General features: G+C 53.9%; 1 protein-coding gene across 2 annotated transcripts in view; it reads right to left on the bottom strand.

Moving 5' to 3' along the window:
• The window catches only part of ZNF385C (zinc finger protein 385C), a 147,779-nt gene extending 130,954 nt beyond the window's left edge, over positions 1 to 16,825 (bottom strand). For both annotated transcript variants that reach the window (XM_032789010.2, XM_032789011.2), the window contains exon 1: positions 16,736 to 16,825. In XM_032789010.2, the coding sequence (XP_032644901.1) occupies positions 16,736 to 16,772 (37 nt within the window). In that variant the 5' untranslated portion in view covers positions 16,773 to 16,825. The remainder of the gene's footprint in view (positions 1 to 16,735) is intronic.
• Positions 16,826 to 17,159: the final 334 nt, after the last annotated feature.

Genomic DNA, 17,159 nt, shown 5'->3' with positions numbered 1-17,159 from the left:
CTTTGTAAGAACAAACCTGCAGAGGAGACCAGGCAAAACTGTGCAGAACACATTACAGAACCTCTCTCTTTGAAAAAGCCTTTCTGCCATAAAATATTCCCCACAAAAACACCCCATTCCAACCCACATCTCAACCCTGATCCCCCTGGACCCCAGCCCTGACACTGCTTCTACCTCCAAACCCCTAGCCTGATGCCCCCTTTCACCCTGAACCCCTATCCTGATGCCCCTTCTGCCTCCCAAAAAACCCTACCCTACTCAGAAGTCTTACCCTGAAAAAGGAGACATGCCAGAGACTCCATGAAGTCCACCAGGGATTTTGCTATTGTTACTGATTTTACACCGGAAGATCAGACACTACGGTGACGGGCAGCACTATAAAACCTCAACATAGATAACGATACTCGGTGAACACAAGCATCCATTAGTCATTGTCCTTTCAGTCTTCTACAACCCGGGGCACAGTACCCGTCGCACTCAGGGCTGCATTTCAGTCCCTTGACATTAGCAATTTGGATAGCCTTCGCCTCCGCCCCCTTCCACTAGCGTTACTCCAGATTTACCCTGGATCAGAATCAGGCCCAAGATCAACAACTTTGGAGGCAGCCAATGATTTGTGGGTGCTAATGGCGCCTGTTCCCCCAACCCCTGCGAAGTGCTGAGCCCCCGCAGCTCCCATTAGCTTCAGCACCTCTGAATAGCAGGCCCCAGGCACCCAACACCTCTGGTTGCTTTGAGAATTGTTTGGGCCATGGCATGAACAGCCTCATCCCCTGAGCAGGCCCAAGGCAGTGGTGCCATTTACTATAAATTACTCGCAGGAGACACAGGAGCAGTGGCACGTGCTCCCACAGAGCTGCACTTGTTTCCAATGAAGTTACAGAACAGCTTCCATTAAAATACAGCAGAGCAACCCTGGAATCCATGTCAATAACCTGTATCCTTAGTGAATCAGCCAGGACTATTTTCCTCTCAAGAAAATACAGGCAAACATATGCCTCAAGGAAATAAATTTAGACTGATGAAGCGTTGGACACGCCAAGCGCGCTTGCTCTCTCTCTCTCTCTGGGCTCTTTGAAGATGACATCAGTATATTCCTGGATTCTGTGTTTGCCGGAATCAGAGTGAGATTATCACATTAAACTTTAAAAGTCTCACTTCAAAAGGAGTGCCAACGAATATGCCTTGCTAAATGAGGCCCAGAATAAGTGATTTTTTTGTGCTGTACCCATTTAAAGAGAGGCAAAGCCAAGCCCAGAGCATTCCCATATGAACAGGGCATACGGCTTCTATTTTCTAGCTAGCCAAAAAAACCCAAACTCAACATCTACTAGAAATAACGCTGTCTCTGAAGTGCTGTGATGCACCTGTTAACCACAAGACACTGCTCTCTGCCACCTGTGAGTCCATGAAAGCGGGGACAGGGCAGTGTGCACTGTACTGACTTTTCAGCCCACACAAACTCGAGTGCCACATTTGAAACAGTTCTACAATTTCCACCGCATGTGTCGCTTGTAACTGTAGACAAGGGTCAGCATCACTTGGAAACAGGCAGCCATTACCAACTAAGGGCTGCCGGCTCCGAAAAGCCATGCTATCAACCATTCGCCGCCCATGGACTCTCCAATAATACAACAGTGACCCAATCGACAGGGCAGCAGCAGCTCCCCTAGCCATGCAAACTGCTGAGGCTGGGGCCATGATGGGTGCCAGGGCCTCAGGATCCTTGCTCGTAACAGGAACGGTGAGCAGGGTCACTGGAAGGAATCCAGGGCCAGGCGTATGCTGACAGGGGGACATTTTTAGGAATTAACTTGTTGCCATTACGCCTTCCCCAAATGTGACTTTATAACTGTTAAGCACGTGAGGAGTTCCACAGACTAACCCAGGGGCGGGAAAACTACGGCCCGCGGGCTGGATCTGGCCTGTCAAAGCTTTGGATCCGGCCTGTGGGATTGCCCCCCGTGGCACCGTGGGCCCCACGCCGCTCTCAGCAGCAGCCGGTTCCACGTCCCTTCAGCTCCCAGGCGGGGGGAGTGGGGGGGCAGAGGGCTCAGTGCATTGCCCTTGCCTCCAGGCACCACCTCCCATGGCTCCCATTGGCCGGGAATGGGAAACCGCAGATAATGGGAGATTCGGGGGAGGTACCTGGAGGCACAGCAAGGACAGCGCACGTGGAGCCCTCCCCCACCCCAGGGGACACAGCGCTTCCAGGAGCATCGCAAGGCCGGGGCCAGCATGCAGGGAGTCTGCCCTGGCCATGGTGCATGCCGCTGCTACCCTGGGAGCTGGTTTAGGTAACCTGTGCCCAGGGCCAGCTCCAGGGCTTTGCCTCCCCAAGCAGCAAAAAAAACCCCAAAATCCCAGGGTCGCGATCAGCTCTACCACCACCACTCCAGTCTTTGGTGGCAATTCGGTGGCTGGTCCTTCTCTCCATTATTTAGACTTGGCTTCTGATTTCTGAACCTTTAGGGTTCGTGTTTCCACGCTTTTCCTTATAACCATGAGCTCTAGAAACTTATGAACATTAAAGCTGAGATTGTCCTGTTATCACATGACTCCAGGAGCTCCGGCTTCAAGAAAAACATCAAACACCCTGAACCGTCCGATAAAATGGTGAGAGTGGGTGACACTGCTTATGACCGTGCGGATTCCTAGGCGGATCGGAGACTGTAAGTGATGTAGCAGCTGAAGACACTTTAGTGCCTCTCAGCACAAATTCTCCTTTCAGCAAATCGCCAGCTACACTAATGCTTCACAGTGAGGCAAAGGAGGATTAAATACAACTAATCCCCCCCCCCGGAAAGATTGAAAGCAGAATCAAACTGAAAAATAGTAACCCTTTCTCTGCCGAAGTCACAACTGCCATGAGCAAAATGCATCAAATATGGGCTTAAAGTGGTTAAGAGTCTGGGGGGAGAGAAAATTAACATCAAACACACATTTTAAAAACAGATTTTTGATTATTTCTACACTATATGGCTAATCTTTTTTTATACTCATTTTCACAATTATTTTGTATCAGCTGCCTCTAGAATCAGACTGAAATGGGCTGCTTAACTTCTAAAAACAAGTTTGACCAAATTCGATACAAATATTTTCATGCATTTTCTTTAACTTGTTTTGAAGTTGTAGAGATTTAGCTCCACCTTTAAGGATGGGGCAGGATTTCCTACATTAGCTGTGGTAAACGCAATAAACAGTGTCCAGTGAGCAAGATCATCACAATAAACAACACATATTAAGGGCCTAATTCAGGGAGTTCTTACGCAGATGCTTCACTTAAACCAGGTGCCTAATCCCACCAATTTCGACGGGAATGAAACACCCACCTAAATGCCTTCCCGGTGTTGCCAACTCTCATGATGTTATTAACGCGCCTCGCGATAGTTGGTGGTTCTGCCTTAAGGCCCCAGCTCCTGGAGACAAGTGATGACGTGAGAATCTCAGCTCCCGTTTACAAAAAAGCGTAAAGGCCCGCTCCTCAGCGGGTGTCACTTCTTGTGGAACTAGGACAATTTACACCTGCAGAGGAACTGGCCCTATGTTTTCAGCCCATGCGGCTTTTGCTGCGGTCACGCTGTTCACTCTGCTTGTGTGTCAAAGCCCTACCCGCATCCTGTATCTGTCTCGTCTGTTTATCCCGCCGGTCCCTGTCTGTAGCTTTCGGTTTCCTTGGCTTATACTGAGATCGTTAGCTAGTTGGGACAGGGGCTGCCTTTTCGTTCTGCTTCTACAGCACATAGCCCAGGGGGGTCCTGGTCCATGACTGGCTCCGGGGCACTACAATAAAACCAGTAACGGTTGTACAGAAATGCATGAGAAATCTAACTCTAGCTCACAAGCCAGATGACAAATAAAAAGAATCCCACATTTGCCAGGTTTCTTGAAATCTCATCGTTTTGAAGACAATCTCATGACTCAGGGTGGGGGGGGAGGCTGACTCGTGATTTCTGAACACACTGGGTCAGTGACACTGCTTCCTTGGATCAGGGCCCAGGGTGGTAAGTTTCTCCTTTGTAAGGATGTCCTAGAGGCTTTCCCTGACAACGTCCTTTTCAGAAAAGTATGTTCATATGAATGCAAGAAAATAAACTGGTGAAGCAATTTGCTTCCAGGCCCTTGTGACAATGCTCCCCACTAACCCTTTACTTCAGCCTTCGTGAGCTACCGCTCAGCGCTCCATGCTGGGCAGCGCATAATCTTCACGTTTGCAGATGATTTGCTGGCTGGCAAGCCCGCCTGCTAATCCTGGGAGCAGTCATTTTTCCCCCCCAAGATGGTACAAAGAGTGAGTGGAAGAAATAATTCATTTCGTCTGAGCTGTGCAACGGACACGTTGTCATGTCACCGCTCTGACAGCCCCATAATTCAAACAGAAGCCTCAACCCAACATGATCAAAGAGCAGCTCCATTCAGCAGGGGGAAAAATGAGCTAAATCAAAGTCTTTCCTTATCTTTCCTTCTGAGAGAAACTTGTGAAAAATGCTTCCTGCAAGGCAATTAGTAACCAGCATCTGAGCTACTTACTGTGCGGGCGCCAGTCTCTCCCTGGCTTTGTTACTCTCTTTATGGCAGTGCTATAAATGCAAGCAGGTGGCACCAGAGCTTAGAGTGCCCTCAAAAGAGAGCCAGCTCCGTCATCACTCAATCAAGGAATTGAATTACTTTGGAGCAAGCTTTTTTGTTGTGCGGGCAGGTTGTCTGAATCCATTCAGGAGGCTGGGGCGGCCTTTGAGGGGCTGAGGGACCAAATTAAAGCACTGCGCGGACCGGAGCGCTGCTTCTGTCTCCTGAACGCGAGGGGCCAGTCTCGTCCGGCTCAGAGCAAGGTGCAAGAAGCTCTGCAGTTACGAGCTAACCTACCTCCCCAGTGCCATCAGCTAGAGTTTGGATCTGTGGCAGAATAAACTGGAGGCTCTCCTTCGCCAGATGGGCCACCCCCTCGCACAAAGGAGGCTGTTCAGAGAAGGGCAGGGCATCTAGGGAACTAATAATCTGGACGATGCAGGAAGCTGACGTCCAGTGCGTTGTTTAGCTACCGGCCTAGCAAGGGGCCAGGGTTTTCGTCAGTGTGACAGAATGAGCTTACTGGGAGAGGAGATGACAGAGAATTTAGGATCTTCCATACCTGCTCTTCCAGCACCTCCAGCAGACAGCTCCACAGTCAGAGACCCACCCTCCTCTCCCTTCCCACCCCTGCTAAACAGACACAAAAGGCTCAAAACCCCAGGCCCTCCTCCGCAGGCACCGGGTGTCACAATGGCCCAGCTGGGATCCCACGGGCAGAAAACACAAGCAAAAGCCGGCACTGGAGTGCGGGATGAAAGCGCCCAGGTTGGGCTGTCTGCAGATCTGTTCCCAGCCCCCAGGAGCAGCAGGCGGGAGAGGTTATGGTTTGTACTGGGACAATGCCGGGAGGCTGCTCTCCAGATCAGGGTCCCATTGTGCGAGGTATCGTACATGGCTAGAGTCAGTCCTTGCCCTCGAGAGCTTACGAGTGACACAAGGCAAAAGGAGTGGGGGAAGGGAAAGGGGAGGTCAGCTCCGCAGGTGACACCCCCGGGGACGAGGTATCAAACCACATCCAGGCCTGCCCTCTCCAGCCCGTTGTTGTTTATCTGTGACGTGCCACCGGCAAGGTGCCAAGCTATTTATAAACCAATCGGATCGAGATCCAACTGGCTGAACTGGGCAACAGGATATTCATCAGCTTTAGAAGACAAAAAGCAGCAACAAATCTTCACCCCTCCCAGCCGGACGGGCCATTGGCTCATGGAGTTCACGACCAGAAGGGATCAACATGAGCGTAGGGGCTGGTGCCTAACAGAGGTCAGAGAATTTCGCACTCTGCCAGACTCCCCGTGTGACCTGGTGCAGGTCCCTGAGGTCCAGAATCAGGGAATGGCTTTAAGCACACGTTTGCATGCTTTCCTGAACCCAGTTCTTCATCTATCTGTTCCGCAGTTCCCCATTTTTACAGATGAGGATAATAAAAACTTTCTTTCTCACGTCCTTTTGTCTGCCTTGTCGATCGCAAACTCTCTGGGGCAGGCACTGTCTCTTGCAATGAGTCTATGGACCTATTACAGAAAGGGTGGGGAGGTTCTGTGGCCTGCCATGTGCAGGAGGTCAGACTAAATGATCACGATGGTCCCTTCTAGTCTTGAAGACTATAAGCCTGGGCATGGAAAACAGGGAGGGATAGCTCAGTGGTTTGAGCATTGGCCTGCTAAACCCACAGTTGTGAGTTCAGTCCTTGAGGGGGGCACTTAGGGATCTGGGGCAAAATCAGCACTTGGTCCTGCTCGTGAAGGCAGGGGGCTGGACTCGATGACCTTTCGGGGTCCCTTCCAGCTCTGTGAGATAGATGTATCTCCATATATTAAAACTGTGTTGAAATTACAAGCTAGCCCCATAATTTGTAGAGTTGTGATTGCAGACTCTGTAGGGAAACATGATCAGACACAGTCACAGCCTAGAAGGTGGGGAGAGTTGTGCCTCTCTGCTTTAGGGAGCAGCCTGCTTCATCTCACTCTGTTTTGGGGTTTTCTGTTACTGTTCTGAAGTCTGACAAATAAAGTCATTACATTGCCTCCTTCCAGCTAGTGTGGTTTTGAATTTTCACAACTTCACAGCACGTATGCTGTAAGCATAACATGCAGCACCTACCACAACCTGGCACTGATCTGCACAGGGCCTCTAGCCGTGCCACCTGTCATACAACAACAACAACAACAACGCATCATTCAAGAGACCACCCCTGAAACATGGTCCTAGAAACTCTGATGCAAACATCTTTGGAACAACAGACTCTGCTTTCCCCTGTAGGTCTATTTCACGCAAATCAATCACAGGAAACATTCTGCAGCCTAGAGACAATGTCTGCTTTATAAATGTGCCCCCCGGGGAGGTTACTGCTGGCTTCTTACTTGCTTTCTGGTGCAGTAAATATTTCAGCAATGGGCTAATTCCACCCCACCCGCTGCTTTTATCATCCACAACCTGGGAACCTCAGGGTCACCTGAACGACTCTGAGCCCATGAGAACTCTGCTGCTTCTGATACTTGGCACTGGCTGTCTCACGCACCCCATGCAGGCGGCTAATGTTCATTGGCTGGTGGCCAGGCCCCCGGCGGGGAGGATTTGTCTAAGCCAATGATGGTGTTTGTGCATATCTAGCGGAATTATTAAATCTTCCAGGCCATGATGGAATCCTTCAGGTGTCTGAGGGGCCACGCAGCCACTTTTGCTGCAGAGAGCAAACCAAACAGGCATCTGCTCCCCGGCATGCCGCTCCCCCACGACCCCCGTCTGCTCCTGGACACAGCCCCCCCCATGACCCCCGTCTGCTCCCAGACACAGCCCCCTCATCCGCTATGACCTCCACCTGCTCCCTGGCACAGCCCCCTCCCCACGAGCCCCATCTGCTCCTGGACACAGAACCCCCATGACCCCCGCCTGCTACCCAGCACTGCTCCCCGCAACCGCCTCCTGCTCCCCAGCACTGCTCTCCCATAACCCCCCCGCTCCCCTGCACAATCCTCCCATAACCCCCTCCTGGCCCTCGGCACAGCTCCCCCCAACCCCCACCTGCTCACCGACACAGTGCATCCCAGAACCTGGGAACTTGTGAGTTTCCAGAGGGTTGTAACAAGGATTTGGAGGGGATGTGACTGGAGAGTCTGAAATTCTAAAAAGCGTTGAAAATCAATGATCGACTGCCCCTGTTCGCCCCATGCCACCGGAGGTGACAAAGTACAGACACCCAGAGTGGCTGTCAGGGAGAGAGGATGTGGAGTTCAGGGTTGGCAAGGGGAACGAGAATGGGAATATTTGTTTAATGTCTAGAAAACGTGGTGCGCAGGCCAGCACTGGCCCCCTGCCCTGGGATGCATGTCACCCTCCGTCAGACAGCAGAGGGTGAAATGCTGCACCGCTTAACCCAGGGGTGGCCAACCTGGGGCTCCGGAGCCACACGCGACTCTTCAGAAGTGAATATGCATCTCCTTATATAGGCACCGACTCCGGGGCTGGAGCAAGAGGCGCCAACTTTCCAATGCCCTGGGGGGGCTCACTGCTTAATCCCAGGCTCTGCCCCCACTCCACCCTTTCCTGCCCCCTCCCCTGAGCCTGCCGTGCCCTCGCTCCTCCCCCTCCCCCCACAGCCTCCTGCACACCAGGAAACAGCTGATCGGGAGGTGTGGGGTGGGAGGGGGAGGCGTTGATTGTCAGCTGCTGGTGGGTGGGAGGTGCTGGGAGCTGGGGAGGAGCTGCTGACATGTTACTGTGGCTCTTTGGCAATGCACACTGGGAAATTCTGGCTCCTTCTCAGGCTAAGGTTGGCCACCCCTGGCTTAAGTCTTCAAGGTGCTATTAAAACCGCTGTGGCCTCGATTCCCCTCTCAAACCCACTCGCTCCTGGGGAACACAGAGCACCTCTTCGGTGCTCCTGGGACCTTCTGATGTCACATCTATACAATCCCTTGGCCCCAGCCGTCTGGCGAAATCACACAGTAGGAACGCTGCCCTTTTGCCTCAATTCAGTTCCAGCTCACTTGAACAGCCAGCTGGTCTTTGCACTGCTAAGAAGCCATCACCAGTAGGCAGGAAATTAAACGGGGCAGATGAGAATTCATTGTCCACGTCTTTCAACGTCTCCTGGATGTGGGCTAATAAAACCCCTAATCAGTAAAACCATCCTAGCCTGAATTAATCTCCTGCGTGTACCGTATTGTCTCAGCTTTCCCCATTACTTCCCAATCTCGTAGTTCTAACTCCCTTTGGGACTGGTGTTACCCAGCCCCTCTTGTCAGCGTAGCAACATCTAACTTGCTAGAAGAAGGAACAGCTACGCAGGTGGAAAAGCACGTGTGTCCGAACGACACTGGAAAACCTGAGCTGGAGCAAGGCCAAAAGGAAGCAACTCAGGTCGCGGCTCCGATAGCTGGGTTTGGGCAGCGCTAGCCATGCTGTTTAACAAGCCATAGCAGTTCAGCTTTCCTGTCTGACAGGACTATATTCATGAAAAGCTGCTGGTCTCCCTGCCTCAGAAAATGTGGGACATTCGCTGCAAAAAGGCAACGTTGAGCACCCCCCCAGCCTGCTTCTCCCAGCCGCTTCCTGCCGCGCCAATCTGTAACTTAACACAAACTGCAAACGCAGTCTCGGACTTCAGCAGGTTCCGGGAGAACACAGGACCTGGGAGCTATTACAGGAGGAGATTTACCAAGAGTCAATGTACATTTTTTGCTCTGCTCAACTTCGTCCTGCTTATTAGTATTTCCTACTTCCCATTACAGCTCCATGGGCCCTGGACACAATCCCTTTCCTCTGAAAAGCTGCCCTTGGTCAGCCCTGAATGGGTCCACAGCCATGCTGAAAGGCAGCGTGACCTAGTGAGCAGGAGATCTGGACTCAGCTCCCAGCTGAGTCACTTCTTCCCCACTTGGTGCCTTGTTTCCTCTCCACCCTCTGCCTGTCTTGTGTGTTAAATGGTGAGCTCCATGAAGCAGGGCCTGTCTCTAGCATCTAGCACAATGGCGCCTGGACCTTGCAGGACCTCCGAAGAGCCTTGTTTGGGCACTGCACGCCAAGTCTCCATGCACAGTCTGTCAACCGGGCGCATTTCCAACACCACATGCCTCTCGTTTCCTCGCCTGCTGGCTGACAAGCCTTTAAGAGCCTGTCCCAGTGAAAGCATCTACAGACGTCTTGCCAACTCATTTGAACCGGTTCACTGAACAGCGAATGCCAAGCCTCGCCAGCGAGTGGAATGCCACAGCCCACGCCTCTTTGCATCTGGCCAGCGACCCAATGGCCAACCCAAGTGCAACCGAGGCAGATTCCCCATGCTGCGGTGAGCTAGGGGTTGGTTAGAGGCATGTTGCCAAGCTGTCTGCAGGGCTAAATCAACACGCAGTTACCAGCTGAGAGAGTCCCACTGAACACTTGCAAAGCGTCTCCAGAGGAGACAGGAAAACCTGCTGAGTAGGGCGGGGCCATCGCAGTTCGGCTTAGTTACATGCATGCTCCTGAGCGGACTGCCCCTGCCTGGAGACAGCCTCATGTGGAGATCCACGCAGCTCCCCTCAGGGGGTCTGGCCAGGTTCAGAACCCCCGGAGCTCCTGGGTGAAGGAAGGGGTGATCTCAGTGCATAAATCAGCACTCTGCTCTGCCAGGGCCTGTGCCAACAGAAGCAAATGTCCCGTCAACCTCAGCCAGTTCATGCTTTTGTCCTGAAACGCTGCAACGTTTCCGGGTCTGTGCAAATCCCAGGCAGCTTGCCTGGTTCCTCTGGGCTTTGTTAGGGGTTTCTGGTTTGCCTGGAGCCCTGCAAAGCCCAGCTGAACTAGGCTCAGCTCCCCTTGGTCACTTCGGGACACTAACACGCTGACGGGCAAGCAGGCCTTACCTCCGCCTTCCTCCCCCAGCCCCAGTAATGAAAGAGGTGCCAGGGCTCAAGCGGTTTTTTCACATTCATAACTGCTGCGGCAAGCCCAGAGGTGCTGGGCTCTGAACCGCCAGGCCCACGGGTGCAGGGGCTCTGAATCACCGGGCCCAGAGGTGCCGTGGGGCTCTGAACCACCGGGCCCAGAGGCGCCGTGGGGCTCTGAACCACCGGGCCCAGAGGCGCCGTGGGGCTCTGAACCACCGGGCCCTGGCACAAATTAAGCACTGCCCAGCCCTCCCCAGCCCACCACAAGTGATGTCTGGGATGTAACAGATGCTGGATTGTGCACGATTCAGACCAGAGGATGAGTGGAGAGAGTGGCTCACGCAGACACACCCAGATGTTCCCAATTAGTGGTAATGATGGAGAAAGGATATTCGGGGACACTCCGTGCCATCTGGCCCCAACAGAAGAAACAGCCTTTCCAATATTCTGGCTGTAAACTGCCCATCAGCTGTTAGCCCCAGCTAAGTGCAGGATGTAGCGGCTGGGATGCTGGGACAGCAAACAGATTATTGTCCATGCATTACATGTGACAGGCACCTGGAACTACAAGAGGATGGAGGTGAATCGGCCAGAGCAGACCCCTGGCAGGTTGCTCACAAGCCCTCTCCCTGTCCTGGGATGCACTATCACCAGGCAGCACAGCCTGCCTGAGCCAAGGGTCTGCACCAGCTCATTAGTGGGCACCATGCCACCTGCACAGACAAGAATGGGTGCAGGCAGCCAAGAAACAATCATGCAAACTGCATCTGATGTGTGTGCTACAGGCAGGAATCCCAGCTGGGAATCCCAGCGGCTGCCCAGCCCCAACGCCAGGTGCCCCTGTGACGAACTGGGACTGTTCCTAATGTTTGCTCTGAATACTGTGTTGGTGCCTCAGTGTCCCCTAGGCAGTTCTTAAGTATCTTGGTGGTGGGATAAGGGTGTGTGATTGCTACAGAGGAAGGGGCCAGTGCCCCTAACTGCCGGGCACTCTGCCTCCTAGCAACTGATGGCCTGGGCCCCTCCTCTGCAAAGGTGCCAGCTGAAAGTGTTGGAGACAAAGGGATCAGGTGACCTCCTGGCCCGGGAAAGGAGCTGAGCAGAGAGGAGGGGCTGGAGGGAGGTTAGTCTGGAGCTACCTGGGGATAAGGAGTGAAGTGCAGACCTAGGGGTCTGGCTCACTGCCCCCCAGAATGGACCCGGCCGAGGGGTCTGGTTCGCTGTATCTACAAGCTCTGTTTTAGACCCTGTTCCTGTCATCGAATAAACCTCTGTTTTGCTGGCTGAGAGTCACGTCTGACTGCAAAGTGGGGGTGCAGAACCCTGTGGCTTCCCCAGGACCCCGCCTGGGTGGGCTCGCTGTGGGAAGCCCACGGAGGGGCAGAGGATGCTGAATGCTCCAAGGAGAGACCCAGGAGGTGAAGACGTGTGAGCTTCTTGCCCTGAACAAGTCTGCTCCAAGGGAGAAGAGGCTCCCCAAAGTCCTGCCTGGCTTTGTGGGGAGCAGTTCCAGAGCATCGCCCGGGGACTTTGTGACAGCCCCGTGGTGAGAGGTTGCCACTCAATCAGCTCCGGGCTGCAAACGTTTTCACCAAACCCAGAGCTGCTGCAGTAGCTTGAAGGGGCATTTCCTGCTGTCTGAGCTGGGGGGAGACTGGAGGGGAGGAGTAATGTGAGGAGCCCCGTTTCTGTTTTGACAGGGGAAGCACCTATGGAGCTGAAAGCTGATGTAGGTGCCGATCTGGGGCTCCTCAGCTCTGGCAGGGAGCTGAGCTCTGGAAGGGCACATGGGAGCACACACATGGGAGGGAGACAGGCAGGCAGTGACACAGACACACCCCCAAAGAGAGCCTCACGTCTAAGGAGCGCTACACTCTATGGACCCCTATTCTCCCCACAAGGAGAGGCCATGCTGGACAGGGGCCGCCCATGGGCTCCTCTCCGCAGCGTGCCCAGGAGAGGGCCAAGCCCCTTGTGCTGGCCCGTGGCTACCAGCAGTTCAGCCGGGGCGGGTGAGTGAGTGGCTGGACTGGCTGCAGCGCTGCCCCGATTAGCCATGCCCGAGTGGCTGAATGGCACAGGTCACAGGCAGGAGGCCCCCAAAAAGCAGAAGAGGCTAATGGGGAGACAAAGGGCTGTCTGCAGTGCCAGGCGTGGGGGGCATGAAGGACGCTGTCATTAGGAAAACACCCGAAGGCCAGGCCTGAACACGCTGCAATGAGTCAGCCACACAAACAGGCCTTTTCGGACTCCTCCCTGCCCTGAGACAGCCCCTCTTACGCGCTGCGGGGACAGGTGGTATAAGGAAGCTCTTAAAGCTGGGATCAGAGTCCAGGAGACGCTGTTCAGTGCAGGAGCAATGGGGCCACAGAGCAGAAATTACAGTCGGCCGCCAGACCGTACTCCCCCGGCCGCCAGACCGAACGGGGCTGTCTGTGGGTATCGCGAGCCGGTGGATAACGCCAGCAGCTCAGGATGAGCCAGCCCTGCAGGTCCCTCTCCCTGCCGATGCACATGAGTGGACGAGAGCCTGTTGGAGCCACCAGCTGCAGAGCCGGGGTTCTCTAGCGCAAGCCGCAGCAGCTCATGTGGGCCAAAAGGGTGGCTGGCACAAAAGGGCACAGAACTAGGGTCACAGAGGCAGCAGCCACCGTTAGACCCAAACCAAGGCATCTTGGAGGCCGTTCTGTGTGTGCTATCAAGGAGAGGCTCTCGTGAACCCCAGGACAGGGAAGATATGGGCAGCAGCCCACAGGCTGCAGTCCTGACCTAGAGGGGCCATCTCCACCCATGGAGCCAGGAGCTTTGCACCAGTCCCACCTGCCTGCTACCGACCAAGCAAACGCAGGGCACCGAACAGCCATCAAGTCAGACCATCGTGGTTCCTGGTGCCTCCCAACCCGGGCTGCATTCAAACTGGCATCTTAGAGCCATCCCGCACCTGCAGCCAAACAGACCCAGCTATCACCTCTTCCTTTACACAAGCAACAGTGAAAGTGAAAAACAGCGATGCTGGGAGAAGTCACCCTCTGGGCTGCTGGAGAGGGCATCTCGGAGCTACTCCCCGTGCCTCACTCTCCTTCTATCGTCACTCACTAATACTGTTTCCTGCTTAGAGCGACAGGCGTCTGGCATGCGCCAGCCCCATCCGTGAGCTGTTCAGTTTGGCTGGGCTGCAAACAGTGCTGAAGAGGAATTTATAAAAGTCACAGTCCTGGGATGAACTGAACCTACTCTGCTCTGGTTTTTATACAATGCCCCATTCCTGGGGTTCCCAGGGGCCTATTCAGTGCTTGCCTCTGTCAGGAATTTTTCAGAAAACTTTTTACTACAGTAGCAACAAAATTCAATGAAAAACCAAAACGCTGTGTGTTTTCATCGAAATTTTTCTTTAAAATTTTTCATGTTTCCATCAAAACACAAAAAAAACAGTTTTCAGCCAGCAAAAGCAGGATGGTTTGTTTTTTTTTCAGGGAGAGAGGGGAAGTGGGAAGCCTTCAAGAAAATCTGAGCATTTCATAGAAAATGGATATTGTCTGCAAAATTTCAATTTGGATGAAAGTCATTTTTCATTGAAGCACATTTCTAACAGAACATTCTGATCTGTCCTACATTTTACTTCCACTTACAAACAATAACGCTTAAAATTATCAATCAAAAGGGACTTCTTGGGAGTAAATGGCCTTGATTGGGACCGTGTGAAAAGTGCACAAGAACCGCTTCGTGCTGCAGCATGATATATCATAAACACAGACACTGCCAATTCCAGGGACTACACCGCTCAGCTCCACTGCAGTTCTCCTGGGAGCGTCTGCTCTTTCAGGTGGGTTACCAAGTTCTGAATGGAGCAGAGCCGTGAGGAACTCCCTGGGCCTTAAGCATCAGAATCAAGTGGCCATGAAGCAAGCTAAGGAACGCCTGGGAGGTGACTGAAATGTCTATATGGACGGCAGACAATATTAATACGTCACCCTTCCAGCAATCCCAGGATCTCAAAGCACTTTAAACACTCATTTACTAACGCTCATGATACCTTTGTGAAATGGTGTTGTCACTCCTATGGGGAAACAGGCACAGAGAAGGAAGGAACTCACCCAGCATCACACAGAGAATATTTGGCCAGAAGACAGGACAGAACCGAGGCGTCCTGACTCTTAGCTCCCTGGCTCTAGCCATTGGAGCATGGTCCTTTTACGGAGCTGGCAATAAAACCCAGAAGTTCGGACTCCCTGGCCTCTTACTGTAACCACAAGACCTCCCTCCTCACCCAAGCATTACAAACAGCTTCCTACTTTAACCACACAACCAACAGAAAACTAACCATAAGAGCTAGTCAGGAATTTTTCAACAGAAAAACCTTTTTTTTTTTTAAATCCAAAATGCTAATTCCTCAAAGTTGAAATTCTTCGTGAAAAAGCCTTGGTTTCAACTAAACTTCCCCTGGGCTGGAGGTGGAAGAGACACCAACCCAACCCAGCCCAGGGCTGCCCACGGCACTCACTGGGGATGCAGGAGAACCAGGTTCAAGCCCGCTCTCTGCTTGATTTGTGGCAGAGGCTTGAGCCTGGCTCACCCGCCTCCCGGGGGAGCGCCCTCACAGCCTGGCTATCCTGGGAGGGGAAGAAAGAGAGTTTTTAACCAGAACCATCAAAAACCCTCAGTGCCGTTCTGCTGCAGGAGAAAATCCAACACCGACACCTTAAAATCTCCCGCCAAGTGGAATTCTGGTTTCCCAGCAGCCCTCGCAGCCACCAAACAACATGAGGAGAGGATCCCTCTACATTATCAGGCACCGACTGGTCCTCGTTGAGGCTTCGCCCCCACCTGGATTCCCTCCCACCTGCTCTTGCAGCCGTCGCGGTCTCATTCTCCGGTGAGCGCCCAGCACCCTCACGTGGTGGGGCCGCCCCTGCGCTCCACCGCTGGGCCCTCTCTAAGCCCGGGGCAGGTTTCATTCAGCCCCCACTCGAGCGATTTCTGTCACTATGCTCTCCCGCCTGCAGAGTGCTGGGTAAGTGGGTTCACTGAAAGGAGGTCTGGGGGGCCCATTAACAGTCTCAGCTGCTGCTGGTCATTGACAGCTGAGCAATTCTCTCTCCTTCCTCCTCGGAGCAGGCAAGCAACTCTANTGGGTTCACTGAAAGGAGGTCTGGGGGGCCCATTAACAGTCTCAGCTGCTGCTGGTCATTGACAGCTGAGCAATTCTCTCTCCTTCCTCCTCGGAGCAGGCAAGCAACTCTAGCAGTCCACAAGGGGCTCCCCTAGAGGAGAGGCAACTCATATCACCCCTGTGCAGCCCCACAACGAGGAGGGGAGGGACTCTCCCACGGTCACAGCAGTGAGGCACCGGCAGGCTCGGGGAGCAGCCCAGGAGTCCTGCGTACCACCCACTGCTCTGCCATTAGAACCCAGGAGTCCTGACCCCCCCGCTCCCACTTACTCCCCTCCCCCAGCCTGGACTAGAACCCAGGAGTCCTGACCCTCCCTGCCCCACTCCCTTCTCTCTCCCAGCTGGGACTAGAACCTAGGAGTCCTGGCTCCCCCGCCCCCACTCACTCCCCTCCCCCAGCCAGGACTAGAACCTAGGAGTCCTGACACACACACCCCGGTTCCGCTCACTGCCCTCCCCCAGCCAGGACTAGAACCCAAGAGTCCTGACCCCCCCCGCTCCCACTCACTCCCCTTCCCCAGCCGGGACTAGAACCCAGGAGTCCTGACCCTCCCTGCCCCACTCACTCCCCTCCCACAGCCAGGACTAGAACCCAGGAGTCCTGACCCCACCCCCGCCCCACTCACTCCCTTCCCCCAGCCGGGACTAGAACCCAGGAGTCCTGATCCCGTCATGCCCCGCTCACTCCCCTCCCTGAGCCAGGACTAAATCTCGAACAATGCAACTACCCGTCCCTCGCTCTAGCTGCTAGACCACGCAGCCCTCCCAGAGGCAGGAGGAGAATCGAGGAGCCCCAACGCCAGACACCCCTGCCCCCACTTCTCCCCCCCAGAGGCCGAGCTCCTCTCCTTCAAGCAGGAAAAGGTTTGTCTAGAACTCGAGAACCTGCCTTCACCCTGCAGCCTTGCGGAGACGCATTCGGAACTGAATTATTCAAGTCATAGCAGCTCCTCGGTGGGGATCGGGGCCTCCCCGTCCTGGGCACCGGGCACACATGGAAAGACGGCCCCCACCCCAAAAAGCCTGTGTCAAATGACAAGCGGACACGGACGGAGGGGGGAGTGCGAGGGCCGGGCTTGCAGCACACCAGCTGCCTCACCGTCCCGCTCCTATTTAAGAACCGCACCTCGGCTCCTAACCATGCCTCCTCCGGTGCCATTCATCAGCGCTCTTCGTTAAGGATCATCGGTAACTGGGCATCTCCAGCAGCAGCGGGTCGTGCACGGAGCCTGATGATCCATCTGGAGCTGTGGACGCAAGAGCAGCGCTTTATTTCCTTCAGGCACGTCAGTTTAACCCGCTTAGAATTCAGGTTATGCGCCCTCAGCAGCACACTTAATGCCGGGTTAGAATCGGCTGCTGACTAAAGCAGCGGGTGAATTATTTGTGACTCAGTCAATAATTTTGCTCATCTTGTGGCTTTTTTTAGCACCACATGGCCAGAACTCACTCTGCAAACCCCTGCTGGGCACAGTCACTCACTACTTCTAGTCGCTCCCTCTGCTCTCAGCTGCCAGGCAGTCCTGTCCGAGATCTGAGTCAGCCCGAAC

This window comes from Chelonoidis abingdonii, chromosome 21 (assembly GCF_003597395.2).
Source record: "Chelonoidis abingdonii isolate Lonesome George chromosome 21, CheloAbing_2.0, whole genome shotgun sequence".
NCBI classification, from domain to species: Eukaryota; Metazoa; Chordata; order Testudines; family Testudinidae; genus Chelonoidis; species Chelonoidis abingdonii.
This window is presented reverse-complemented; position numbering and strand designations above follow the sequence as displayed.